Source organism: Echinops telfairi, unplaced genomic scaffold (assembly GCF_000313985.2).
Source record: "Echinops telfairi isolate 266 unplaced genomic scaffold, ASM31398v2 ScPeMD7_70;HRSCAF=299, whole genome shotgun sequence".
Classification (NCBI taxonomy): Eukaryota; Metazoa; Chordata; class Mammalia; order Afrosoricida; family Tenrecidae; genus Echinops; species Echinops telfairi.
The window spans coordinates 3,683,748-3,694,159 of NW_022103968.1; the positions used below are offsets into that span (position 1 = coordinate 3,683,748).

At 55.9% G+C, this 10,412-nt stretch overlaps 1 protein-coding gene across 1 annotated transcript in view; it reads left to right on the plus strand.

The window, feature by feature from the left end:
• MKI67 (marker of proliferation Ki-67) overlaps positions 1 to 10,412 on the plus strand; it is a 16,617-nt gene that overhangs the window by 5,967 nt on the left and 238 nt on the right. Inside the window, exons 5-13 of the mRNA XM_045291376.1 lie at positions 431 to 695; positions 1,238 to 1,419; positions 2,306 to 2,516; positions 2,607 to 2,725; positions 2,835 to 3,006; positions 3,957 to 4,085; positions 4,187 to 8,529; positions 9,736 to 9,790; positions 10,122 to 10,408. Coding sequence (XP_045147311.1) covers positions 431 to 695; positions 1,238 to 1,419; positions 2,306 to 2,516; positions 2,607 to 2,725; positions 2,835 to 3,006; positions 3,957 to 4,085; positions 4,187 to 8,529; positions 9,736 to 9,790; positions 10,122 to 10,408 — 5,763 coding nt within the window. The remainder of the gene's footprint in view (positions 1 to 430; positions 696 to 1,237; positions 1,420 to 2,305; positions 2,517 to 2,606; positions 2,726 to 2,834; positions 3,007 to 3,956; positions 4,086 to 4,186; positions 8,530 to 9,735; positions 9,791 to 10,121; positions 10,409 to 10,412) is intronic.

Consider the following 10,412-nt stretch of genomic DNA (forward strand, 5'->3'; position numbering starts at 1 on the left):
AGGGTTTGGGTCATGGCGTAGTTTTTACACCTGCCCGTGCTGCAAGGGAGCGGCCGTGCACTGACGGTGAGCCCTGGCACCGCAGCCCGTGGACGCGGTGATGAATGCAGCGCTCAGGCCCATGGTGGGTGGGCAGAACAGCAGGCCAGGTGGGCTTCCCTGCACGCTGCAGTCTCTCGTGTTGGAAAACATGGTTCAGAAACGTGGAGAAGCCCACCGTGGTTTGATTTTAATCATGGTAAGCCTGTTTGTGATACCGTTTACTAGATTACTTTTTAAATTCCACTCAGAAGTACTTTTATGATGACCACCGGCACCTGCGAGTCTCGGGCTTCTTTCTGAAGTAAAGTTCAGAAAAGCCACACAGGAGCCCCTTGCTGAAGACCGTCCCTGTTCACAACGGCGCGTTTCCCATCTCGCCCGTCCACAGGAGCTCCTGGGACACGCTGAAGATGCTGCTGAGTCCGAAAAGCCTTCCTCTGCGAAGAAAAAGGGGAGCATCGCCCCCCTTGCTGGAGGCCCCCCTTCGTCCTCAGAGACCAAGCCGTACCAGCCGAGGGTGCCCAGCCGGGTACTTTCTGACATCGAGGGATGGACTCCGAAAGTTTCTCCAAGGAAACGTAACATGAGCCTGGGACCCCCTCAAGTCACCTCATCTCCCAAGGGCAGCGTGGGGAACCCCATGTCAGAAATCAGTGAGTCTGTTTAAATGCAAGTGTGCTTTTCCCCAAAGCTGTGCACACCCACCTTCTCCCTAAATGTGAGGACGAGAGCAGAACAGAGCTCTGGTTTGCCACCGCCTCTGACCGGGTGGTGGCTGTGCACAGGGTGTGCTGGTCAGGAACCGAACCCAGAATCCCACCCCTGAACTTCCCGGGCCTCTAGAGACTAGGACCACAGGAGGAAAGGAGGGCTTGTCTGGGGATTTGAAGGTCAGGCCGCCGTGGGTGGGGTCAGGTGAGCTCCCGGGGAACCCTGCACTTAGGAGGCTCAGGGGGTTGCCGTCTACTCCCAGGCTGTCCTGCCCGCTCTCCCGGGGACCATCGAGTGGAACTGTGGCTAAGCCTCGCCATCCACGGGAGGTAGAGCCACCGCTCAGCTGGGTCAGTGTACAAGCCGTGCTGGTGATTATGGCTTGGCAGAGCCAACGTGTGCTCGGCTTCCGTCATGCGAGACACGTGCAATGGGCTGCCTTCACGTGCTCACCCGCCGTCCGTGTGTCCCTTCCTTCCTGAAGGTGAAAATAAGGAGGAGGAAGTTTCACTCAAGAGACGCAGGGTCTCCTTTGGTGGCCACCTCAGGCCGGAGCTGTTCGATGAGAACCTGCCACCGAACACCCCGCTCAAACGGGGAGAAGCGCCAGGGAAACGCAAGTCCCTGGGGACCCCAGCTCCAACAGTGCTGAAGAAGGCCGTGAAGGTGAGTCAGCCCGGTGTCCTTGCTCGGAGCTCACTCAGCACACAGTCTTTCCAGCGGCCCACACCAGCAGACAATGGTGTCAAAAACAACTGCAGCCAAGCCACTACCATTCGGTGGGTTCTGACTCCCGGTGAGACGTCCCAGGGCGGTAGGTCTTTGCTGGAGCAGATAGCCCATCTTTCTCCCTGAGAGGCTGGTGGGTTTGAGCCCTCCAGCCCTTGCCCGACAGTGCCACCAGGCCTCCTGCAAGTTACACAGGACATCAAAGCGAGAACGAGGACCTGATTAGGACAGGCCCAGGCCAGCCGGCCACACTCCACATGTCCTGCCCTGAGGCTACAGAGGAAACTGCCAGGGGCAGGCCCACTGAAGGCACCCACCGTGACACGGCTCTCCTTGATGTTAAAGCACTTGGGCGAGGCCGAGGGCCCTTAGCTGCTGTGGGAAGAGGGAATCCTTGGGCGGCAGCACGGGGAGCTTGGGCACCATCAGCTGCTCGGACTTTCCTCCCATGCACCTGGACGGTGAGGTCCCTGCAAGCTCAATGTCCTTAGGAAAAGAAGTGCTGAATGCTGGGCAGTGTCATTTATGGGGAATTTCATCCTGGTGGGGCCAGCGCTGTGACCCTCAGCCAGGAAGTTCTTCCCATTGTCTCCCTGAAATTTCTCCATTAGGGCTTCCTGGCAGCTTTGTCCTTCCTCCCTGTCACCTTAGATGAGTGGCCAGGACTCGCACCCTCCTCTTCGACTAGCAGCCCTTGGACAGGTGGCTGAAACACTGGCTTTGTGTCAAAGCTGTGGCCCTTTATCAGCAGGGCTCGGATGTTCTGGGTAGAGACAGGCAGTGGTCGTGAGGTTTCTTATGAACACATCTGTGGCAGGAACAGTCCCCAGCACCAAGGAAACCAGAGGCTTCTCCCAGTGTCCTTGTGGAAGTGGAGTCGGCATCCACCTACGATGTCAGCCAACCACACCGGCTCCACACGCCCCGGAGGAGAAGCAGCAAAGGGTCGGCCAGGCGGAAGTCTGTGGATAAAAACACCCTGAAAATCATTTACCCCAAGAGGAGGAGCGGGACTCCTAAGGGGACGTTTTCCAGTACGTTTCCGATTTGCCTGTTAATTCGTAAGAGCATTTTCTCAGCCACGCGCTCATCTCCAGTGTCTCACCATGTTCTCCTGTGGACAGGGGGCAGGTCATGGGCAGACATCGTCAAACTGGGCACCAAGAAGCAGGACACAAAGCTTGTGAAACAGAATTCCCAGAAGCACAGGAGTAAGAAGCCGAGACAGAATGCCGCGGTGCAGGTACGTAGGGCGATGTGTGCAGCATGAACGCTCCCCCACACCAAGTGCCCTTCCTCTGTTGCCCGGGGACTCAGGCTGTGAAGGGCTGTTGGTTTTATCTTCTCTACAGAAGCCTCCAGACCACGTTGAAAACCCTTTTAGCACGGGCCACGCCAACTCCCCCTGCACCATTGTCATCGGGCGCGCGCACATCGACAGAGTCAGCGCCCCCGCTCGGCCCTACAGGATGCTAAACCACCTGGTTCTGCACAAAACCAGCAACTTGACTGAAGATTTTTCAGGTAAAAGCACAGCTTTAGCTCTTGGAAGACCCCTCCGGGCTCTCTATCTGTGTCTCGGGCAGGGTACAGGTGGCCCCGTGTGCATCCAGCAAGCCCGCTGGGACCAATTCCCCGCCACGTCTGGGTCTTTCTCACAGCATCTCACTTTGCCACGCCTCCTGGACGGCAGGACAGTGTGAACTCATGGTCAGCTGCCCTGGGCTACCTCCAGCCCTTGCCCGACAGTGCCACCAGGCCTCCTGCAAGTTACACAGGACATCAAAGCGAGAACAAGGACCTGATTAGGACAGGCCCAGGCCAGCCGGCCACACTCCACATGTCCTGCCCTGAGGCTACAGAGGAAACTGCCAGGGGCAGGCCCACTGAAGGCACCCACCGTGACACGGCTCTTCATGGCAGTGGGCTGGGACTGAAACCCCGGCGTCTCCGCCCTCTTCCTGCCCTGCGCTCAGGGCTGTGAGCGGGACCCATTTCGTCCACTTTACCAGCTCATTGTGCCCAAGGGAGAGAGGCGGTGTGGAGTACTCCAAACCGGCATGTTCTTAGGGTCCCACGTTCCATGAGAAGTGGGGGCAGACGGCCCAGTGGAAGTCTGAGCTCTCTGGAGCAGCACCCATCGAAGCAGGCTGTGTGGCAGCACCACGCTGTGACTGCCCCATCCCCTGGTAGACACAAGCTGTCCCGCTGGACTGCTTTACCCCACTGGGGCTCCTTTCTGCACTAGAGTCAGAATCTGATACGTCCGTTCCAACTTACCTGCAAACCTGACAGAGACGCTTAGGGAAGCGCCTCCCTCGTGCCAGCCACGGGCTGCAGATGATTCGTGGAGCCTCCCTCCTCTGCGTCTAGGAGCGATGTGCTATTTATTTTCCATCGTGTGGTATTGTGCTGTGGTTCACACGCATGCATACATAGCCGCTAATCGCATTTCAAATATCTTTGTGTAACAGGGTTGACAGAAATGTTCAAGACTCCAGGGAAAGAAAAGCCACAGGGAAGCAGCATGTGCCCCCGCAGCTCCCGAAGCTCAGAGGCAATCTTTGAAGAAGGAAACTTGAGAGAAATGCCCCCAATGCTGGGTTAGTTTACTTAAAAAAAAAATACATTTCTTCACAGTACATTTTCAAACTTGATCTTCGAGGTGGTATTATTTCTTTACAATAATATGTCTTTACTACAGATGCTCCGCATAAAGTACCACTTGCAACAAAGCAGGGAGCAGAGGTTGAAGACATCTCCCAAAAATCGTCAGAGCACAAACCTGAACCAGGAGCATCTCTGATAGCCTTGAAGACGTGGCCACCAGACCCTGCTGGAGGCCTAGCCCGGTGGGAAGACCTGGGCAGCATGGAAGATCAGGTGTCCACCGCAAAATCCCCACGGGAATCACTAAGTGGTGACCTCCACAGAGAGATTCAGAGCGTTAGGAAATGTACGCCCAAATCTCAAGCAACTCCGCGGACATCCCCAAGACTGTCAAGAGACCCTAGTACAAGCCCTGCCGCTGTGGAAGACCCGGCCGGTGAGAAAGAGCAAGCAGCAGCCCAGGGATCATCACGGAAATCAGCGAGAGGCGATACGCATAGAAAAACTCCCAAACGCACATCAGTCTCAGGAGGAACACCAAGGATGTCCCCGAGACCCTTGAGAAGCCTTGGTGTGAGCCCGGAAGTGGTGGGAGAGGTGTCTGAAATGAAAGGCCATATGCAAACACCGGAAAGTGAAGGGCAGCCAGGACATGAGGAAGAAGTCCCCCTGGAGCTTCAGAAAGCTCCAGGACAGACACCAAGGATGTCCCTGAGACTGTGCAGAAGCCTGGCTGCGAGCCCAGAGTGTGGGGAAGACCTGTCCGGAGTGAACGAGTGCACGCCAACACCAGGCTCGCCAGTGCAGCCAAATAATAATGCTGTCAGAGTGGCCCAAAGCCCTCCAAAACGCACACCAGAGTCAGGACGAACACCCCGGGTGACCCCGAGACTGCTGAGAAGCCTTGGTGCGAGCCCAAAGGTTGAGGAAGACCTGTCTGAAGCAACAGATTCTATGCCATTCCTGGAAACACCTGGGGAACCAATAAGTGATGGAGTGCCCCTAGAGACTCAGAAAACTCCATTGCAAACACCAAGGTCAGAGCAAACACCAAGGATGTCCTTGAGACTGTGCAGAAGCCTGGGTGCGAGCCCAGAGTGTGGGGAAGACCTGTCCGGAATGAAAGATCGCATACCAACACCAGAATCGCCAGTGGAGCCAAATACTAATGCTGTCAGAGTGGCCCAAAGCCCTCCAAAACGCACACCAGAGTCAGGACGAACACCCCGGGTGACCCCGAGACTGCTGAGAAGCCTTGGTGCGAGCCCAAAGGTTGAGGAAGACCTGTCAGAAGCAACAGAGCACGTGCCATCCCTGGAAACACCAGGGGAGCCAACAACTGCTGATGTCCACTTGGAGATTAAGAAAACTGGAAAACACCCCCCAATATCAGGAGAGACACCGAAGAGGAACCCCAAGAGCGCAAGCCCAGAGGCTGGGGGAGATCTGGCCACCATGAGAACGCCTGCGCCCACACCTGGATCACCAAGGGAGCCGATAAGTGATGCAGAAGTACACCCAGAGGCTCGGCAAACTCCAAAACTCACACCCAAATCAAAAGGGACTCCGAGAATGTCCTTGAGACGGCAGAGAAGCCTGCGTGCAAGTCCAGAGGTTGGGGAAGACCTGTCCAAAATAGATCTCATGCCCACACCAGAATCAGCAGGCGAGTCGAATGGTGATGTTACTAGAATGGTTCTGGGAACTCCAAAACCCACACCAGAGTCAGGAGGGACCCCTAGAATGACCCCTAGACTTGTGAGAAGCCTTGGGGTAAGTCCGGAGGTCACGGAAGACCTGTCTGGCGTAAACGATCATCTGCCAGCACTGGAGACACCAGGGGAGCCACTGAGTGAGGAAGAAATCCCCCTAGAAGTTCAGGAAACGCCAAGGCGCTCAGGGAAATCGGGAAGAACAAGAATATCCCCGCGCCTTCCGAGAAACTCTAGTGCAAGCCCAGAGGTCATGGAAGACCTGTCCACAATAAAAGGCCATGTGCCAACACCACCGTCACCAGGAGAGTCCACTCGTGACGGAGTCCACCTAGAGATTCAGAAAACCCCAAGACGCATAGCAAAGTCGGGACCCACGCCAAGGACGTCCCTGCGGCTTCTGAGAAACTCCAGTGCAAGCCTGGAGGCCGCGGAAGACCTGCCTGGAATGAAGGACTGTACGCCAGCATTGTCTTCACCGGGGGCGCCGAGTGATCGGAAAATGCACAGAGGGAGTCCGCAAACGCCAGAACACGCACCGGGGTCAGGAGGTGCACCACGGGTGTCCTCAAGACTGCTGAGAAGCCTTGGTGGACGCCCAGAAATGGAGCACTTCCCCGGAATGGAGGGTCATCTGCGAGCACCAGAATCACCAGGGGAATCTGTTAGTGAGGAAGTCCATCTAGAGATTCAGGATGTTGGGAAAAATACCCCGAAGCCAAGAGAAATGTCAAGAATGTCCCTGAATGCCCGCAAAGGTGCTAGTGCCAGCCCACAGGTCGTAGAAGACCTGTCCAGAATGAAGGGAGACATGCCAACATCCACATCGCCAAGGGGGCAGAGTGCTGATGCTGTGACAATGGTGCAGAGAACTCCAGCGCTCACCCGCAGGTCAAGAGGGACACCCAGAACGACCCCAAGACAGCTGAGAGACCCTCATGCAAGCCCAGAGGTTGGGGAGGACCTGTCCAGAATGAATGACCACACAGCCGCACTGAAGCCACCAGGAGAGCCAGTAAGTGACAAAGGCACCCACCTTGAGGCTCAGCAAACTCCAAAACCCACACCCAGGTCGGCGAGGACACCCAGAATGTCCCTGAGACTGCAGAGAAGCCTGGGTGCAAGGTCGGAGGTCGGAGAAGGCCCGCCCCACATCAGTGGCCATTTGCCAACACCGCGGTCAGCAGGACAGGCAATACGCATCGAAGAAACCCCCCAAGGCACTCGGGAAACTCCAGAGCGCATGCCAAAGGCAGGCGGACTGCCACGCATGTCCCCGCAAGTGTCCCCTGGCGCAGGCCCAGAGGCCGTGGGAGACCCATCCAGCATAACTGATGAGATGCCCACAGCAGAATTACCAGAGGAGCTCAGTGGTGATGTGACTAGAAGGGGTCAGAGGACTCCCAAACTCTCACCAAAGTCAGGAGGGACACCCAGGCTGTCCCTGCGACACCCGAGAAGCCTTGCTGCAAGCCCACAGGTTGGGGACGTGGTGTCTGAAACGAGTGCCCCTGCACCAACACCGGTATCATCCGAGCACTCAGTCCGTGATGGAGAAATCTGCCAAGAGATTCAGAAAACTCCAAAACGCACGCCCAAGTCAAGAGGGACACCCAGACTGCCGAGAGACCGTCCTGCGGATCCAGAGTTTGAGGAAGATCTGCCGAGACAGAAAGGTCACAAGCCAACACCTCAATCACCTGGGGAGCTAATAAGTGATGGAGAAATCCACCTAGAGGCTCAGCCAGAGCTCACGCCAATGCCAGGCAACACACCAAGGATGTCTCTGAGGCTCCGGGGAAGCCTTGGTGGTAGCCCGGAGCTCAGGAAGTCCCTGTCTGAAATGAACGATCCCGTGGCAACAGCAGAATTGGCAGGCGAGTCGAGTGGTGACCCTACTAGAATAGTGCAGAGAACTCCAAAACTCACACCACAGTCAGGAGCAACCTCCACTCTGCTGAGAAGCCCGTGTGTAAGCTCAGAATTGGAAGGCCTGCCCAGAAGGAATGATCACATGCCAACACCGGAGCCACCTGCGCAATCAATAAGTGATGGAGAGGTTCACATGGACATTCAGAAAACCCCAAGGGACACACCCAAGTCCAGGGGAACACCAAGAATGTCCCCAAGAGTGTGGGAGGACCCTAATGCAAACCCAGAGGTGGGGGACAACCTTGCTAGCGTGAGTGAGCATACGCCAACATCCAAAGAGCCAGCTGACCCCACAAAACATGAGCCAGACTCCTTAGCAAGCCCAACGGGCAAGTCACTGCAGAGATCGTCATGGAAGAGCGAGCCAGAGCCAAGGGAAACCCTGACGTTGACGCTCTCCCACACTCCACCTGAAACTTTGCAACCCGAACCCCAGGCAGTCGAGAAACTGGGCACCACACCCAGAAAGGGGCCAGAGCGCCTGAGGGGGTTCACAAAGCAGCCCAGAAGTTCTACCAATCAATCAGCCCCAGCAGCAGAGCCAGCCACTGTCAAGACCCGCCTGAGAGCCAGATACCATCCTTACGACCGGGTGGGAAGCCAGAGAGGCCTGAGGAGTCTTAAGAAAACCCCGAGCACACACCCAGGAGAAGAAAGTGCCGTGTTCCCGAAAGAAGATGATGCCGATCTTATCGCCACTGCCCAGCGCTCACAAGGACGCCCTCCCAGCAGAGAAGTTCCCGGGGAAGACTCGGGGCTGCAGAGGTTAGCGGACACCTGCGTGGAAGCGAAGGTAAGTTGCCATCTTGGCCACCTTCAGGCCAGTCTGTTTGCAGCTTTTGTGTCTTGCTTGGTAAGGCTGTCGCATTCCTTCAGAACCGGCTATCCTTGTTTGGAAGGGTCTGCACTCAGGAAGTAACGACGATCGTAAAATCATGCCACGATTCCTATTTTAGAAAAACTGCTGGCCTGGACAGTATTGTAAGAAGTTTCTCAAGGCGGGAAAGAAGGGTCTTCACCTTGCAATAGATGAGAATTTGTTTTAGGGAAAGGGGGTGGGTCAGTCCTGGTCTCCCTCAATCCTTCCCCGGACCATGGTGCGGGAGTCATCTGACAGAGGCCAGTCCTGTGTCGGTGGGTTAGGTGGCTGGGTTCGTTGTGACCCTCCTTACAGCAGACTGAAATGCCACCCTGCCCCTACCATCCTCAGAGTGGTTACGCATGAGCCCATTGTTCTGGCCCTTGGGCCATTCTGTCTCGCAGAGGGTCTTCCTCTTGGTTGCTGGCCCTCTTTCCCAGGGAGTGGTCTCCCCAAAGTCCAGGAAACCATGCCTGGCCATCCCCACTTCTGAGGAGCACGCTGACTCCTTCCTTCAAGACAGACCGACTCGTTCTAGAATAGACGTGGGACTGCCTGATCAAGAACCGGGTCAGCTTAAACAGAAAAGGCCTTATTGAGGTGGAGAGACACTGGCTGCAACAATGAGCTCAACTCGCTGTGACTTGGGGCCGGGTGGGGTTTTCATTCGGCTGTAAGAGGGTGACTGGGTGGGAGTCATCTGACAAGGGTGTGCTTGGGAAAACCTCCCCGGCACTCTGCTGAGGGGTCAGGCTGGACTGCCCTGTTTGGCTTCGGAGGTGATTTTTAGACGATCGGACGTGAATTGACTGCCTGTCTGTCTAATGGGGCGTTTTATTCCCCTGAAATGGTTCAAGTCAGATTTGATTGTGTGACACGCTGTGCTGGAAACTATGCTGGAGTTCCTACTTGTGCCTTTCAACGGCCAGTGCTATTGAAATTCCGACTCCTGGTGCCACCCCCATGGGGGCGGGGGCGGGGTGTCATTCCTCTGGTATCCAGGAGCGGGTTTCCTGCAGGTGCCTCTGAGCTTGAGCTGGGCCCGCTGATCTTCAGCTTGGATTCTTTATTTTGGGTTCACGATGGGCATTTTATGGGTAGCTTCTGATTTCTTTCTTCTTCTTTTTCTTTTTTTTTTAGGGTAGGCCAGGAGTCAGGGGAGAGCAGGCCACTTCTTCAAGTCTTTGTGAAGAAGGTGAGTAGAAACCCTGTTGCTGTGCCGTGCTTCCAACACCCATCACTGCAGATTGGAAAAACTTAGGACTGTGTGTGTGCACGCCTGTTTATTTCGAGTCACTGAAAAGTCTAAAGCATCGATTGTGGTTGTCCTGTGTTCCTGATTGTGGGCTACACCTCTGTCTGCTCCACTGTGTAGGCTTATCTGCCGTGTTCACCTTCGCTGAGTGACTGATCGCTGGAGTGGGAAGATGGGACCTGGTGCCCGCTCGAGGCTCTGTGGGAAGCTGATGCTATAATCTATGTCTGTAACAGGCAGATTCAGACACACATGTCCCTTTATGTTACAGAACCCCAGGCTAATGCCTCTGAAAAAGTGCAGCCCGCGACCATGGAAGACCATCGTGTGCCTCAAGGGACAAGGTGCCTCCGCAGGAACAGGAGGGGCAGAGAGCCCCAGGAATCTGAGCACCCCCCTAATCAGTCAGAGAACGTGGAAGCAGAGATGGGTGTAAAGACGGCAGAGCCCAGCGCCCCAGCAAAGCTACGTCAGGGGACAAGGTGCCCCCGCAGAAACAAGAGGGGCGGAGAGCCCCAGGAATCTGCGCACCCCCCTCAGCAGTCAGAGAACGTGGAAGCAG